The sequence below is a fragment of the Parasteatoda tepidariorum genome, chromosome 11, assembly GCF_982258835.1.
Source record: "Parasteatoda tepidariorum strain Cologne lab strain chromosome 11, Ptep-v5.0, whole genome shotgun sequence".
Taxonomy (NCBI): domain Eukaryota; kingdom Metazoa; phylum Arthropoda; class Arachnida; order Araneae; family Theridiidae; genus Parasteatoda; species Parasteatoda tepidariorum.
In genome coordinates this window covers 64,433,463-64,452,128 of record NC_141765.1, presented here as the reverse complement: position 1 = coordinate 64,452,128, position 18,666 = coordinate 64,433,463, and the positions used below count along the sequence as shown (strand labels likewise).

At 26.6% G+C, this 18,666-nt stretch overlaps 1 protein-coding gene across 1 annotated transcript in view; it reads right to left on the bottom strand.

Annotated features, from left to right (window-relative positions):
* LOC139427037 (uncharacterized) overlaps nucleotides 1-17,535 on the bottom strand; it is an 82,106-nt gene extending 64,571 nt beyond the window's left edge. Inside the window, exons 1-11 of the mRNA XM_071187423.2 lie at nucleotides 15,353-17,535; nucleotides 11,428-11,491; nucleotides 10,246-10,429; nucleotides 9,523-9,638; nucleotides 7,549-7,682; nucleotides 7,301-7,472; nucleotides 4,909-5,033; nucleotides 3,031-3,147; nucleotides 2,596-2,650; nucleotides 2,270-2,383; nucleotides 868-978 (exon numbers count right to left, since the gene is read on the bottom strand). Of these exons, the coding sequence (XP_071043524.2) occupies nucleotides 868-978; nucleotides 2,270-2,383; nucleotides 2,596-2,650; nucleotides 3,031-3,147; nucleotides 4,909-5,033; nucleotides 7,301-7,472; nucleotides 7,549-7,682; nucleotides 9,523-9,638; nucleotides 10,246-10,429; nucleotides 11,428-11,491; nucleotides 15,353-15,471 (1,311 nt within the window). The 5' untranslated portion in view covers nucleotides 15,472-17,535. The remainder of the gene's footprint in view (nucleotides 1-867; nucleotides 979-2,269; nucleotides 2,384-2,595; nucleotides 2,651-3,030; nucleotides 3,148-4,908; nucleotides 5,034-7,300; nucleotides 7,473-7,548; nucleotides 7,683-9,522; nucleotides 9,639-10,245; nucleotides 10,430-11,427; nucleotides 11,492-15,352) is intronic.
* Nucleotides 17,536-18,666: the final 1,131 nt, after the last annotated feature.

Below are 18,666 nucleotides of genomic sequence, written 5' to 3'. Positions count from 1 at the left end.
GCTTTTAATATGTATCAAATAAATTGAAAAATTTTTACAATTTAGTAAACATTTATACATAAAATATATGTATATATATATATATATATATTTGGTTAATAAAACCTAAATGTTTAGTATTTAAACCATTCATTTGACAATTTTTTCATTTAAATGGTGATAGTTTACTGGGAATTCTGGTTTTCAAAATTATAATTTTCATAATCCCACATTTAATAAAAACTACAAAACTGACTAATAAATGGTTTTGGCTAATAAATGGTTTTTATGCCATGATCCAAGATAAAAAATCGAAATCATGATAAAATTACCGAATTTTATTTCACATTAGGAAACCATATTTTACTTTTAATGTTTCCAAAATCATTACCAAAGCTCTTCGGTAAAATTTACCGAACTTTTTGGTGTTTCTATAGAGCTAGAAACGGAAAAATCTACCACATTGTTTCAGTTTTGACCATACTTGTTAATGTGGCGCCTATAAACTTACAGGAGAATCTCATTTCGTGGATTTTCATTGCTTCGGCAGACGTCAAAAGCACACGTTGTATCTACATGCTCGCCAGGGAATCGTTTTTGCGTCACTGTACAAGGATATTAGCGGGTGCCACTTCGAGGAGCTCTTGTAATAGTTGTTCAAATAAATCTTTTTTAGTTAACAAATTTTTAGTATCTTATGGAGTTGTTCACCCCATGAGAACGAAAACTGCCTGTGACTTTCATTCTCTGAAACCCCATATCCTATTGTAAGTTTTCATGGTTTTGATGCCTTTTCCTCTGAATTCGAAACACCCTTTCTAAAGATAGATTCAAATAGAAAGACAAACAAACGACAAGCTCATTGATAAAATAATGTATATTTCTTACTCTGACTGTTTTTCTTGATGGATAATTGAAATAAACATTATTAAACTCGATGTCTGCAGTGAATTGGGTTGGGTGTATGCCTTCTCTAGAATATGGATCAATTTTTGGTACCTGCAAAAAAGAACAATCATTATAAGTTATTGTCACTACACTACAGTTGGAACAACACATTCAATGATTTTGGGTTGACCAAGGATTCAAGATTTCAGGTCAACTCCTCTTTGTACTATTGTCACTCCTCTTATAAGGTTCCTAATACTTAATTTATCATGCTACATATTTAAGCAACTACAACACGCCATGGTTTTTCGCCTTTTATTTTCCATTTTTTGTTGTTAACGTTACATTTTATGTTTCAATTTTTTCTTTTTTGTTTTCCCCATCTTCATCTGACAAGTCTTAAGAATAGACATTTATTTTTGAGCTCTTGAAATTTGTCGAATTTCATTATCATTCTCATATTTTTCTAAATTTAATCAAGTATAACATAGTTAAGAAACTGCAGCACAGATTAGCAACTACAACACAGTTAAGTAGCAACAACACAGTTAAACTACACTATTCAAAATTCCGGATCAAACTACGATAAAAGTATTGGCAATCTGGGTGCAGCATCCGTAGAACTTATTTTCCTCTAAAATCCATTTTCCCCTTTAAATTTTATACCGTAATTTTTACAGTAATACTTGTTTATTTACATTTATGAAGTAACTTTTCTCTAAATATTACTGTACAATTTGCGGTTCACGATAATAATGGATTTTACGATTAAAAGTATTGGCGCCTTGAGTGTCGGTATTTTATACCTTAATTGTAATGTAAATGTGAATAGATAAATATTTCATAGTGGCTTAGATCGAACCAAACTTTGTATTATCTCGAAACTAACTTAGTGAAACCAATGCCTTCACAAATGGCGTGAAATGTAGGACTAAAGTATAGTAGAGATGAATTCTTTATAAAAAATTATAATAATTTAAAACAAAGTTTAATGTTTATATATTTTTAAAAAAGGAAATAATAGTAGAGTTGAATTTCCTTAAAAAATATTAATTATCCAATTCGAGTTTAATGTTTATATATTTTTTTTGAAACTATTTGCATATTTCCATACAGAATATTTTTTTAAAAAATATCTATGTAGATTCAGATTTATAAATTTTTTAATCATATTCGCCTTGTAATAGAATTAAAGGGTATTCATTAAAAATTAATAAAATTTTTCTTATCCCATATTACATAGGAATGATTTTAAATTTTTAGGCTCTCGCAATTACATTTGCTTCAAAGCATATTAATCAACTTAATTGTTTTGTCAAGTAAATTAAATATAATTCGATAGTTCTCAATGATAAGTGAAAAATATGCATAGCATGTATAATATTGTCAAAAAGAAACTTACTGCTTTGATGATATCAAATATTTTCTCAGCAGATCCTTTAGCTGTTGCAACAGTTGTTAAATGTGGCATTGCATTTCCCAGTGAAAATGATCCAATCATTACAGCAAAAAATACCTTTAAGACAAAAACTTGATATGTTAGCAAAAGATGGAATAATAAAAATAAGTATTAAACAAAACAGTTATGAATATATTTAAAAAAATTTAAAGTTCAACTTTGGTTTTTAAAGATATTTTCATTTTTGCAATACTGGTATTTCAAAAGTAATTTTAATAGTCTTAAATTAAGTGCCATTACATGAAAACTAAAATAAAAGCTTCACTTACTGAGAAAACATCTCCTGCAGTCATTTTTCCGTCAATTACCAACTGTGCACCATACCTATGAATTTAAAAAAATTTTTTTAGTTGTTTTGTCAGAATAAAATTTTATTAAATATCTTTACTTTTAATTTTAAATGAACTTGCAAGGACTATATTTATAATTTTTGAAAAGGAAGCGCTGAAATTAAAAATAAATAAATTAAGTAAATTCTGATACTAAATTAATCATATTTTAGCTACTCAATATTTATCATCATTCTAGTGTCATACTCCTAAGAAATTTTTATTTTCTTTGCAGTTCTCCACTTTTTGTGATTCTGTTCTTTCTAAAATTTTCTCATTTATGTTAAAAAGTAAGTATAAAAATAATGTATTGAATTAAACTTTAGACAGAAAATTAATCACGCTATGCATTTTGTGAACTGAAAATAAACTTACCAAAAGGCCACAGCATATGAGCCATACAAAACAAGAAAAGTAAACCCAATTCCAAATGCCATGTAAACATATTTTCGAATAGCTACATTCATGCCATCAAGCAAAGCTGCATGATATCTAAAAGGGGGGAAAATATTAAATGATCAAATAAAAAATTTTATATTTATTATTAATTTGTTAAATGAATTTTTACCAATCAAAACTCAATTATCTGTCGTGATTTCTTAATAAAAAATAAATTTTAAAAATAAGACTCAAAAATAAGCATTTTTTTTTCATCTTAACCTTACCGTAGACTTTCTACTTTTTCTTTGTAGTTCTCAATATTTTTCTCAATTCACGGGAACCATAGATAATTAACTCATAATAATTTTTTAATTAATACAATTTCAAGCCTTAATAACTAACGGGACTTTAAATGTGTGCTCAGAATGTGTCCAAGGCGTACAATTTATTTCATAACTATTGGCACTACAAACATTCGTAACAACCGTAACATATTACAAAAGATGACATCGATTTTTAGGATTGACGTCAACTTGCTGGAACTATCAGAAAAAGTTATATACTGACTTTAAACATACAAATATAGTGCTAATTGTAACTGAAGATAAGTGATGTTGAACCAATGCAATGAATTCAAACCTTTCATTGTAATGAATTTTAAAGTTATAAAATAAGTTAAAATTTTGTCAAAAAACTAAATTGTTTCAATTTTTAGAAATTACTAATATTTCAAATTGGAAAAATGCAACAAAAATAAAATATGAATTAATCTAATAAAACGATTAAATTAATAGTAAAATTTTCTTTCCGTCTTTCGGAATTCCTTACATCTTTTATTTCGTTTTTGTCACAGGAAAGATCCAATCCTAACATAAAATTATCGCAAAAATATTTTCAAAACTATTAAATATATGTTTTTTTTAAGTAAAACTTATTGAATTGATATTTTTATTTTAAAATTCTACAAAAAATTCTAGATGATATAATAGCTGTTTAAAATAAAAATTTACAAAATTTGAACTAGTCTTAAAAAAATTGGAAAAAAAATCGTCAGTAAAATTTTTTTTTGCATCAAAAAATTTATGTTTCATACAATAGACTCCAAAAATTTATATTATAAGCTGTTACAGATTTCCAAGGGGAATCTTGTTAGTGTCGCCATCTCATGGGAGTGGCACAGAATCCAAAACGTTATTCTTAAATTTATGGTTCTATAAAAATAGTATTTTATGACTGATAACAGACTTGTAAGATAATAAAATAAATGCATTGTACCAATTGTTTAGTTGAACATAACCATATGAAAATCAAACTTTTACAAAATATTACATTTTTAATGATTCAATCTGGATCTCTTGCTTTAAGTTTACTATTATAATTTCTTTGCTTTAATTTTAACTATTAGTAGTGTCTAATCATATTAATAAAAGAATCAACAATCATAAATAATTAAACAATCTTAAAATGATTAAGGATATTTTTATTTTAAAAATATTGTAATCTTAAAGGGAAAGTACAAATCGCGACCATCATTCAAGGTATAGAAATAAAGATTTTAAGGTTTTGTTACAATATGAAGCATTTTTTCTATTTTAAAGTAGTTATTGAGGTACAAATTGTTTAAAGATACAATTCTTAAACGATTAGCACGCCGATTACTACAATTGATAAGTAATATCTGGTCGAAAAATAGCTTTTAATATATTTTTCAATTAAAAAATTTTGGTAAGAGAGATGTAAAAATTGACTTTTTAATTTTGAATAACTTAATAATAGCTATTGTTATAAGACTGATCTACACACACCCGAAATAACTAAAATAGTCTCCTTTTATGGCCATTAATGAGTTAAAAAGTCCATAGATATCTATACCTCTTTACCTCTCTCTCTTGACCATTGAAAGACGTGACTGTTCTTATACTAGACAAAACCTCTTCAGCTATTCCACCAGCCACTGCATACTTTTGTTGTTCACGGGCAGATGAACTTGCTACCAGCTAAAATAAAATTGGTAAAACAAATTAACATTTACATATATTACTTAATATATGAATACTGTCATGTTTTAAAAATATTTGATGCAACAAAATATTTCAAGCATGATCCTTTTGAATTAAACGCGTGATGAAATAAGTGAGATTGAATATTACACTGAGAAAAAAAGCATGGTCAAAATTACCAGAATATGGTAAAAATTTACCGTGTTTCTGGTTCTATGGGAATATCAGGGTAACTTTTACCAAACGTCTTTCGTATTGACTTTTGGTGAAATTAACAATTAAATATGGTTTTATTAAAATGCTGCTTTGCAGTTAATGCGGTAAAATTTGATAATTTTATAGCAATATCTTAGAAAATGGCATAAATGCTATTTATTCGGTCAAACTTACTTTTCAGTTTTGCATTTTTACAAAATGTATGGTAATAAAAACTATAATTTTGAAAACCAAAGTTTTCGGTAAATCGTAACCATATAAACGGAAAAAATCAAAAAATGATTAGTTTAAGTACTGTATATTTTGGTTTTATTACAAGAATTATATTTTTTCAGAACCAGAAATGCCATTACCATACAGGTATGACAATTTTATCAGAATTGTTTTCTCTATGTTTTTACTAAGGTCTCATAAATTTCAAAAAAAGTTTAAAGACACGAACTAAACATTGGTAACAAAACAGTTATGAGAAACAGCTATAAAAAATAAGTTGGTTTTATCTTCTAAATTTTCTAATGCCAAATTCGGAACTATTGTGCAAATATTTAATTGAATTTCACTACACTGCAGAGAATTAATTTAACTTCAAAAAACAATAGTTATAAATCTCAAGATCCTTTTCTGATTTCCTAATTTTTATCATTCTAGCTTATTATAAATTGAATATCATTAAGTATTCAAACTAATATTTTGAGTTCTTAGGTTTTCGTAATTTTTGTAGAACTTGTCTGTAGTTAAATGGAGAAAAAGCAACATATATTGAAAGAAATAGTGAAAGGCAACAATAAATAATAAATAGGAAAAGGTCCTTTGTCAAACAATCTTAGGGATACAATCGCAAAAATGACCTCAAATGTAGTATGATAATTAAGGCTGTTCACATTAAATAACGCTTTTATGCGAATAATAGGCTATTTTTTCAACAGCTGTTCGTTACTGTAAAGTGAACTTTAACTTATCTGTAGAAAGTGCCCTTTTTGTTAATTCTAAAAATGGTCCAAAATGTCTCGATAAAAAATCCATAGTTTTGTGAAAATGAAATAAAATAAAGGGCGTTCGTGATTTATTTATTTTTAAGAAGTTACACTTTCATTGTCTTATCTGGGCTCATAAAAAATTTTCAAAAAATAGAAAATTTTTCATTGATTTTGATATTTTTCATCTAAGTGTTCACCCAGGTGATGGTTTTTGAAAACGTTTAATAACTTTAAAAATGTTTAAGTGATTTGTCCGTTTTAATAATTCTTTATTGCAAAATGGTAAACATTGCTTAAAGTTATATCAGTGCCGTAAATGTAAGGCACGTAACTGTAGTTGTTTCTTTATAAATATACTGTTAATCTGTGCAAACCGCACAAAATTGACCGCAAAATCGTGCTTTGTCTGCGAAAGATACGGAATTTAGAATTTTTTTTTCCAATTCCCACCTGTGTTAACATTCGTCAATTCAGGCATTTACAGGGTGATTTTGTTGGCCTCTCCTTCAGTGGCACCATATTAGGGGGGGCCAATGTCGCTCCCACAGTGAGGACAGATAGTACAGGGAAGGAAAGAACATCCATGCCTTACCCGGGATTCGAACCCAGAACCTTTCAGATGCAAGGGCAGTTCCCTGTCCCCTACACAGACCGGTCGGCAAATTTAAGATAATATTTGCACAAATAAATCAGCATATTTTAGGAATGCCACTCTATAAATTCAGTTACATAAAGGTGAGATTTCATTCACTGTTTTTTTAGGGGTGAGGGGAGGGAGACGGAATTTAAAAAAGGAAAAAATAGTGTAAAGTACAATATAAATCATTGCACCCCTGTGTATTGTACTATCACAATTTCAGTTTTAAAAATTCGCTGTTTTTTTCCTTTTGCAAATTTTTTTTAAATTCTACTAATAGCTCATTTCCACTACATAAAATTCAAACTCATACTTTTTTTCATAAACAAACCTCCTGTAGTATATTTGATTATGTTGATTTATGCTGTTCAGCATTACATAAATATGTTTGCAAAATTTATATATTGAAAGGAATTAATAACAGTATTGTTTACCTTTCCTAAGAATGCAGATGACAATGCTAATAAAGGTGTTAATGACATAATAACCAGTGTTAATTGCCATCCTTTAATGAATCCAACTATAAATCCAGCAACGAATGTTGAACCAAACTGTATTAACATGCTGAATTTATCTCCAATCCCTTCTCTCACACGTTCTAGATCGCTGTCAATGAGAAATTAATCATATTACAGTACTTTAATTTCCTTTTAAATTAAAATTGCTTATAAACTATACGTACTCATTAAGTTTTGCTGTTAGCTCTCCACTTTGATTTTTATCAAACCATGCTATTTCATGTCGCAAAACTTGGTAGAAAAATTCTTGCCTCATGATGTAAACTTGCCTTTCACAAGCCATCATCCACAATAAGATCTTAAAGAAAATATGAATAATATGTAATGCGAATTTTATACCATCATTCAGAACACACTTATATCTATATATCATTAAAAAGTAATTGTCATCTTACTATTTTGTGAATTTTATAGGACAAAAAAATCCCATGATATGATTATTAATAATAAACAAAAATTATCCAGATACCTTTGGCTATCATCAGAATAAAATTAATATATCTAAGTTATAATGGTATTTACTGTAATATTTATTTATCATTTTTTATTGTTAAACATTATTATTTCTACGCTTTTCATTTTGTTTTTTTTTTCAAAATTAAGGACTTTCCACAATGTGTCTTTTTAAAAAGTTTACCAAAAATGAAACCAATAAAAAGTATACACTTTGAAGGTCGCAAATTGATAGTTAAGCAAAAAGAGATAAAAAACGCCACAGAAATCTGACAAATCACATCACGTAAATGTGTATGTAATAAAAGTCAAAGCAGGTTAAAACTTTAAACTGTTTCTAATAATCATCTTTCAATTAGATTCCATTTCCTCTCTCAATTAAACCCGTCTTGTTGTTTATTACATCCAACCGACTCGAAAGTGTTTTTTTCCTCTTAAATATTGATTTGAAATCCTCTTTGTGTGTAAATTTTTATTTCTATTTTTGACAAGAATGCTAAAAATGCATTTATCAATAAGCTCAGTTTTTACGGAAATTCTGGCTATAGAATATTATGCACCATTTTATAGTGAGGGTATTTAACTACCGTTTTACAATAATAAGACGAAAAACACGTTATATTTACTTTTATAACTAATTTTATGTTAAAATGTGTTCAAATAAGATATGCAAATAAAATCATGAACAAAAATTAACTAATTTTTAGATCACAATTAAAATTTAATTATTACACCTGTGCGAAATAATCTCTTTGGCAGAAAATATTTAATGAGTTTTTATAGTAACCGAAAACTGAATACAAATTTAAAAGAAACAAAACAACTCTGTGAGTGAAGCTTCTCTTGTAACCAAGCGAATTTAATACGTTTAAATTCTATCTCAATAGAATAGGAAACTAAATCTATGTTAATACTATAAAATGTTTAGAAAATTTGCTTATTTTTTTAATTCTGATGTTACAATCTGTTTACTGTTAAGAAATAAAAATTATTGCTAAGCAATCGGTGGTATGGCATTGTGAGTGAAGTGAAAAGTGATGTAATTGATGGAAAGTGATGTAATTTATTTTAATTATTTTGCCAAGGGTCAAGCTAAATTAGTTGTATGTTTGAAAATGATAATGATTAGTATAGTTAGTGCAATATGTGAATCTCATAAATTAAATGAAACATTCTTAGAATTTAGAATAAGATGGTTAATGATGATTCTTGAAAACCGTTGCTTCGTAATATTATGAAATAAGAAATTTTACACAAACTATTAAAATTACTTGTCAAACTTTATTCAAATTATAAAAAACAGTTATGTTAACATTTTTAACAAACAATTTGTTTTGTTAGGATATAATCTTTGTTTTAAATAAAGAGTTTGTTTTGATAAAGAGCCTTGTTTTGAAAAAGAGTTTAAAATACATATTAAGGGTAGTCTTTACAAAACACCATGTATAATAAATACAAAAAATTGAATACGAAGTTATTTAGTCATTAATTTTTTTGTCTTTAAGTATACTTAAATATTACTTGATACTTTCTAAAAAGCATTTCATTATGCGATCGAAAATATTTTCATATTCTCTAATTCTGATATGAATTTATCTGCCAAAAATAATGAGCTGAAAATTCTAGAGCTAAACTTAAAAACTAATATAAGAAAACGTTTTAAGATAATAATTACGGTAACTTACCTGAGTTACAGAGGCTATAAACACAGCAATTCCGATGTAAACATAATATAAAGAGAACGTAGTCATTACTTCTTCAAAATCAGGAGTAGTTTGATTTCCGAAAATCTGCATTGAAGCTAGTAGAGAGAAACAAAAATTTAATCGAGAAAGCTAAAAACATTGTTCTCATTAAAATTATTTTAAAAAATGTCTAGATATATTTTAAAACAAAATAGATCATTTATATTTTCTGCTATTTTAATGTTGTGTCAAACGAGATAAGGAAAATATGATATTCGTTACTGCTACTACTACTAATAAAAATTAGTGATAGTATAGAGAAGGAAAGAACATCCATGCCTTCTACGGGATTCGAACCTAGAAAGTTTTTGTTGTAAGGCCAGTGACCTGACCCCGTCGTTAATAATTAAGGATTTAAAAACCATTTCAATGATCTCCATTTGCATTAAAAGTAACTGCGCAGTAATTGCATTCTATAATTGCGTGAAAAACAACAACATAATAATTGCATGATGTGTTTGAAAAGAAACTGCACCAAACACAAATATTCAACATTGCTAACTAAATTTTTTGCTCACACTTTGCAATGAAAATTAGTTTTGGTTCAATATTTATGTTATAAAATTTTTTTATTCTATTTTCATAAATGGGATCAAAATTTTTAAAAAAATGAAGAAAAAAAAGCATAAAGAACATTCTTTTTAAAAAAAATTTGAATAGTACCTGAATCATTGAAAAATGAGGTATTCGTGTATGAAACTGTAACAGGTGAAGGTGATTGAGTTAAGAATGTATTTGTCATTGATCCAAATACAATTGCTAGTAAAGGCCATCCAGCGCCGTTTATAATAGCAGCGCAAGTTCCCAAAATCATGAAAAAGACATCTAATGGCTTACTGTAGTAGAACTAAAATTGAAAAAATATGATAAAAAATAAATGTATACACATAATTTGACATTGCAATTCATTTAAGGTATAAATTAATCACAAACTTTATTTTCTTTCAAGAGTTATTCTATGTTGTAAAATAAAATCTTTTGCTAAATTTAGAGGGAAAGTTCCCATTTAGATGAATTATGCAGATTACTTTGTCTAATGTTAGTCTATAAAATAGATATAATTCCTTGGTCCTCTATTTTTACATATAGATTACATTGAAAAAACTTAAAATTTTTAGTGTTCTGCAAGTTTATATATTTAATGGAAATCAAGAGCAAAGATAGCACTAAATTTCCCATAATAATCGAACTAAGCAAAAACAAGCACTCAATTTTCAATAATAACAATAATATAAAATAAATTATATAAATCTACTGGTTAATTTGCTAGAACGTGATTTTTTAAATTTATTTATTTAAAGTATGGTGAGTTTTCGAAATTAATTATAGTTATAAAACAATAAACATGTAAAGGAAAAAAATTTAATGCTTATTTTTTGTAGCTGTATTCTTGAAACAAAAAAATCATACATTTTGGGAACCCATTTTCATTAAAAATAAATTGACATATGAATTAAAGCAAACTTCCACAGAGGAGTAGTATGCATCTAAATCTATGCAAAATAGTTTTATAAAATGAAACATATTTGTCATTACCATTCGGTTCTTACATTAGCTTGAAATATATTTTAAGTCTTTGAGTCTGAAGACGAATTCATCTTCAAAGAACAAAAAAAAAAAAAATATTTGGTTTCAATAAACCTAAATTAAAGAATTTCATATTAAAACGTTTTATTAACATTCAGACCAAACAAACTTATGACTGACTTTCGCTGCAAATTTTAGAATGAAAATTCCTAAAAAAATAATAAATGTTTTTTATTATTTTTATTTTCTAGAGATTGTTTCAAAATGAAAATAATTATTCAGTTTTATTCAAGCGAATTATTCTATTTAATTTCTTACCAAAGACCATAGTGATATTTTTTCTTTCTGAGATTTTTTTTCCTTGGCAATTTGAACTTTCTTCCTAAAAGAATAATAAAGATTAAACTTGCAAGACAATAAATAAAAATTAAAAATATTTTTAATAATAATAATATTTTGGAAGGTGATGGTTAGAACTTTTAGTTTCAATTTTATATCCATGAAAATAAGAATGATAAAAACATGATATATTTTTTTCTATAAATAATAGCGATTTTAAAGAATCTGGTTTAGGTGCGAAAGGACATAATAAATAATAGCTAACAGTATTGTAAGAATATGCATATTTAAACTCTCAAACTTTATAGTGATGCCTTTTATAATAACAAAATATTTAGTGTGAAAATAAAATATTACATCAAAAGCAGTTATTTATCGATTTAGATAAATTTTTGACATAAAAATATATGGGTTAATAAATACAATTATTTGAAGTGTCTTGCTTTACGTGATACATTTTGAAAAGTTTTATTTTTAATTATTAATCTTAACTTAATCTCTAAATTTAATTCTGTTCTCTTAGTTCAATTACATCTAGCAAGATAAATGCTGTTATATTACTTAGTTTGCATTTTTTAAAATATAATTATTAGTAAATTATTTGATTAATACTTTTAGCCATTTTTTATTTTAACTTTTATTTCGCTTTCATGAAATCTTATAAGTTGAAAACAAAATAAAAAGTTGTAAATCGTAACAAAAATAAGAGTAACCATTGAAAAAGTTTAACTCCATAAACAATTTGTAATTTTATTTTTATCTAATCTAATTTATTTCCCTACCATTGTTATATGTTTTTTGTCTTAAATATCAAGCCACACTTTGAAACAAAGGAAATAAAGCTAACACATGAAAGATAAACATGACTTAGATTTAAAAAAAAAATGAAACGCTTCATTATTTACAAACCATTTATTGCAGAACATTCGAAACATAAATATTGCAAATAAATAGTAGAATGAAGATACTTCTTTGGACATTTCAGTTTATTTACGAATACAGAGTTTCCGTAATTACTATCCGAAAATGAACTTGACAAAAATGAAGCTATAAAAACCTACACATAAAGGACTTCTAATTATTTTTTAAATGAGAAGTATCAGTATTATTAAAATGTGACAAGTAAATCGAAAACAATCAATGATATGGATGAAGTAAATTTTCAAAAATCAGTTTATTTGATGTAGTTTATTAGATAAACGACTTTACATCTTTGTTTTAAGAAAAAAAAACTAGTTTCATGTAATTAAAACCTGCTTTTGATCTGTTTAATTTTATTTGTTTATTTATTTAGAATTAGATACAATTTTTGTACTTAAATATTTATTGTTGTCCTTAGTGCTTAAGTTTTTATGATTTATCTTTGTCATTAAAGTATATATATTTTGGGCACCACTGATTGTTGAACCCACTCTATATTTTAATCTTAATCTCTATATTATAACTTAATTAAATACCAAAATTTATAATTAGTTGCAATTTAAAACATCCAAAACAAGTATTGTTTTTGTAAAGTGAATATTCTTTGAAATTGTTGGTAAAAAAAAGGATTAAAAATCCTTCAGATTTTTAAAATTAGCTTAAATTTACCAGAAAGAAATAGAATCATATACAAAACATTCGCAGAAAACAGCTCAACATTATGCGCATTTAATAAAATTAGAAGCAAATACTTAACAGTTATTTGAAATAAAAAAATAACGATGGAACAGATTTATGTCAAGAACAGAATAATTTTGAATCAACAATTTCTACTATTCAGTATGAAAAGTTTATAATTAAGTGAAAATTTTTTGATAGATTTTATTTATAACTTTTTTATGACTTTTTACTTTTAATTTTTCCCAGATATGATTTCAAAATGGTTAATAATTCCTAAGCGGGAGCGAATTATTTAGAAAGTGGATCTCAATTATTTTATGCTATTTCTCGAAATTAATTTTTTCCTTGACTAAAAGTATATGAACGAATATTTTAAGGAAAAAATACGTATTAAGCTAATAAAAACATGTTAAACTACATTTGTTCAAAGCATGCATTATATTAAAAATTGTGTTATGATGAACTTAGTAGTACTTTTTCGTATCAATAAGGTCATCAAAAAATAGTTAGGAAAAGTTTAATGCAACAATTTTTATTCATTTCCGCTAATGATCAAGTTTTTTCTTCTTATAAGTAGGATTTTACTATTGATATAGGCTAAACAGAATACTTATTCAAAAAACTTACCTTTTGCAACAGCAAATCAAACTTGCGTTTTATGCATAGAAATTTTTTCGGAAGTTTAATAGGATGTACCTTGTAAGATAAACTTTATTAATTTAGCAGAATAAGAGAAATTCTATAAATTTAGCAGGATGAACCCAGTAAGAGACAGTCCATCAATTTAACAGGATTTTCCTGTCCATACTACAATGAAATTTTAAAAATTCATGCGAATTCCTCTGTCTATATGCCAGATGGAAATGCAATTAAATATACCGATATCCTTTAATCTGTCAACTTCGGAATAGGTTTCAAAGCAACGAATTGAATGTTATTTAGCCTTCATTTATTTTGATAAGATTCTAACAAAAAAGAATCTTCTATGCATTAATTTATTTGTAAAAATAAAACATCCTTTTGCCAAAATATCATGATATTGAGTGGCATGATAATTTGTGCATAAAAGTGGTAAATGAATACTGCTTTCATTATTTTTAATGACTACATAATTATCGTCCTTAATTTATTTGTCTGTGTTTTGATGCTCGAATTTTCCGGTTAATTCAAGCAACATTACACTCAATTAGAGTAAATTTTTACTATATTTTTATTTTGACAAAAAGAAAATAAATAAAAGTTCTTTTCGTTAGAAATTTATCTAATTAAATGAAGGATAAGTAAAACTTAACCCAGTGATTAATAACTTGTTAAGAAGTTGATTGAATTAAGTATTTCAGAATTTCCTTAATTACATTTCCGTTAGTATATTATGGAAAATCTGTGATGCATACAAAGAAAATCTCTATTAGTTAACAGTGTTCCCCTGTCTGTATTTCGGAGCAATATTGTTTTTCACAGAGAAAAAGTCTATTGGCTAACAGGATTCCTCTGTCGGTACTACATAGAATTATTTTTCTTTTACTGAAAAAGGCTAATGGTTAACAGGATTCCTTTTTATGTATTACAGAAAAATCCTGCCTTTTACAGAAGAAGTCTGTAATGTTTATTAGTACTTTTCCGTCAGTGCTGTTACTAAACTGTATTTTTTACAGAAAAAGTCTGTAATGTTTAACAGCATTCCTTTGTATATGCTACAGAGAAATTCTGTTTTCTTCGAAAAAGTCTGTAATGGCTAACAGAATTCCTCTTTATATACTGCAGAGAAAATCTATTTTTTTTAATAGAAAAAGTCTGTATTGGTTAACAGGATTCCTTTGTCTATAGCACAAATAAGTGCTGTACTTGTTAATATCTTTTCTCTGCTTATACTACGGAGGAATTTTGTTGTATACAGATAAATTCTGTATCAATTTAACAATTTTTTTCTGTACAATTTACAGCGGAAAACTGATAAGATAGCTAACGGAATTTTTCTGCTAAATCCATTTTTTAGAGTGTATATTGGTTCAGAGAAAGTGCGTTTTATTGTCTGATTCCGTAATTTAATTAATGGCTAAAATTAATGAATTAGCTTATTTGAGGGTTATTCATTAAATTAAAACGATGCGTGATAATTTTATCCTTGTATAAAAAGTTATTTAACTGTCCCGTCTTTTATTTTGAACACTATATAGTTCTCAGGTACATTATGTTAAGCGCGCTTAAATTTTCTTTATCCTCTGAGAACAGAATCTGTAAGTAAAATTTGATTGACCCATAATTGCAGTCATATATTTACAACTGAAGAAAATAACGGTACCTTTTCTTTTTTTGCTGTACAGTCTGATCACTTGGTTCATTCTTTGGAAGAGTTCCATATCCTTTGGAAGAGTCATGTCCTTGCGACACGAGACTTTCGGTTTCTTCTCCAGTACCCATCGAAGCACGAACTTAAAAACTATACTCTTAACTGTTTTCTGAGCAAAACGCTAATATTTAAAAACGATAAACTTTTATCACACTTCACCTCTACTTAATGGATTGTGTCAACATCGATGAAATGCAAAAGGCATTTACAAAAATTGTATTTTCGTTTCATTCTTATCTTCTACTATTGTTTTATGCTGAGTCGCTTTTTTATGATATAAGATAATCACGGTGCTGTGTATCTCTATTGTTTTCAAGATTTAAAAAAACGTTAAATAATTATTCCGATTTTAGATAAAAGATAAATCTGCAAAAAAAATTGCCTTTTTTTCTCCATTTTTTAGTACGGATGTTAGGTGCTACTATTAACATACTTATCAATCATTTATTTTATCATACATATAATATTAATCAACCATTTTGATTTAAATTGTGATTAATCACTGTTCTCTATTAACATTATCTTGCATACATTTTAAAATCAATTTAATAAATTTGTCTTCTAACTTTTCGAATGTATTTTCGAAAGAATAGTGCTCCATTTGATTATTGTTTTATATTGTGTATTTAAGATATCTATAGCAATATATTAAATTGCCTCTTTCTGCTTTTAAATATCACTATAGTAGAGCTATAAACATTGGCTCAGTACATACATTGAATTGTGTCGTTGATTTTAATTTATTTCAAGCCTGGTAATAGATTTAACTTAGATAAATTACTAAAGAATACTAAAATTATTACTGTATATTCTTCTCATATCACTGACTATGTTAATTATTTAAAAGAATGGAATAGCAGCTTAGACTCGGACCACGTCCTTAACCGTAATAACTTTTTTGGTGAAATTAAACATTTATTTCCTCTATGCTTGCATTTTTAAGTTTAAATCAAATAGATACTTCGAAATTCAGAAATTTCTTCTGCATTTGTAAGATGGGTAAATGAGTACGATTGTATGTAGATAAATTATAATATGAAAAATCAAAGTTTCATCTTTGAGTGTAAGAAATGAATATTTTGTTCTATTATTTTCTGTAGATATTGAATGGGTAAATATAATTTTACAGCAAAAATTTAAAATTTGTAGTTTGCGGCGAAAATTGTAGTCATTAAAGTCTTGATACTCAGTGCTTGTGAAAATCGTTTTCTAAACAGCTTTAAAAAAGTAAGTTGTTATAATATACCAAGTTACAAACTTTCTACCCAAATACTAGACTCTCTTAATTTCATTAAATAAGTAAATTTGCCTTTTGAGCTTTGAATTTCAAAATTTTATTTATTGGCTTCAATGTATTAATTCTATTATTGTCCACCTTAATAAGGTACTAAATTAAACTATGATTCAGTTATTACGTTATTAAATATAATTATTCCGTTATTATATATATTATGACTATTATAAGTTTAAAATATACAATACAACTCAGCACCATATTAAGATTTTATTTAGCAACTGTCGTTAAGCAGCTGACCCAATTTTGAGTTTACGACTGCCAATGTTCAACATCTTAGCCTTGTAATTTTGAACCCAATCCAGAAGACATATCCTTCGTGGAGGACTTTCTTGATGAAACTAACCCCCATTTGCGTTTTGTGGGGAGCAAATCCACGAATTCCCATGGTTGGCCTGATGACAAGGGAACTTAAGCCCTAGATCCGTCTACCATTAGGGATCAGTGCGTCAATACTGTGGTCCGTGCGAGCTTGGTACACAATTCATATCAACCAGCCATCACTGGGATTCGAACCCGGGTCACCTCATTGGACTATATTAAGATTGTAATAAATTTGAATGGTTCAATGATCTCCAAAATTTAAAGAGTGTTTCTTTATAATTTGCTGAATTTTCTTATTTTTGTTACGAGCACTTAAATGTTATTAATTTAATTATTCTTCAAAAACATTTATATCGTAAAGAAAATATTTACTGAACAATATGTTCAAAACCAATTATATCTTACCTTACAATACAGTGTAAGTCTTAAACAAACAATTATTTGGTGAGAAGAGATTAATAAATTACTCACGTTTTGAGGTACATAGTTTACTAAGCAACTCAAACAAATTCTACATTTGTATAATGCTATAAAATTTCGATAAGCAAATCCTAACTATAAAATAATAAACCTAAAACTTCTGCCTTCATCGACTTGTGTTGAAATCAGAGAGTAGTTGAAAATTTCCTCATTAAACGGACTGAAACTATATTACACAACAATGCATATATTGCAATGATTCTAAACAGCCTGTTAGTAACAAGCTTTATATTGCAATACATCAGGATTATAATTCTTTTTTTTCTCTTTATATATTTTAACATTGAGTAAATCAAATTATTTTTAAGATTGTTGTTGCAGAATTGGGTAAAAATAAGTTTTAATAATTTATTCATATAATTTCAAAGTATATAAGATTTTTTTTTTATTAACATTTTACTTTGACTTGTGTTGTAATATGACTATTATTTTTATTCACGTTTTTTTAAATTTCTTCATTGCATCCACATTTTCGTCTATCGTTTCACAGCAAGAAAATATGAGAGACGAAAATTATTGTATTTAGACGAAATATTATTGTCTTTATTATAAAAAAGATCAAGCTATAATAATTACCAAGGCCTTTACTGAAGCTTCTGAAAATATAACCTTACGCTTTTAGAAGAAAAAAATAATAATTTGTTTGTATTGTGCATTTAGCTGTTAATCAGAATAAATTATTACCAAAAATTCTTAAATTTCTTTTGTTTGCAGTAAAAATTGAATTTTTTTGTTATTTTTAATAAGATTTTAATATTACGTCAGGTCTAGTAATATTGCTATTATTTTTTCTAATTTACAGTATCTACATTTTCCTTTCATTATCGAACAGCATTTGCCTTTACAATATACATTTTTTTAGAAAAAAAGCATTTCATTCAGCAAATTTTGGTCTATTCAATTTAGCATTATTTCGGCCTGTATTGAGGCTTTTTAAAATAAACTGCCGATATTGAGAGAAAAAAATGATGTAGTGTTACAAAATTAATAATTTAATGTTTATTTTAATAAGCTTTTAATAAAATAAGAAAATATAAAATTTAAAAAAAATATTTGAAATAAACAAAAATCATTAAAGTGTAAAATGTTTGAGCATTAATAATAATAAATACACATGTAATTTTTGTTTCTAAATTTAAATTACTTTTTATTGAAATACTTTAGAGAT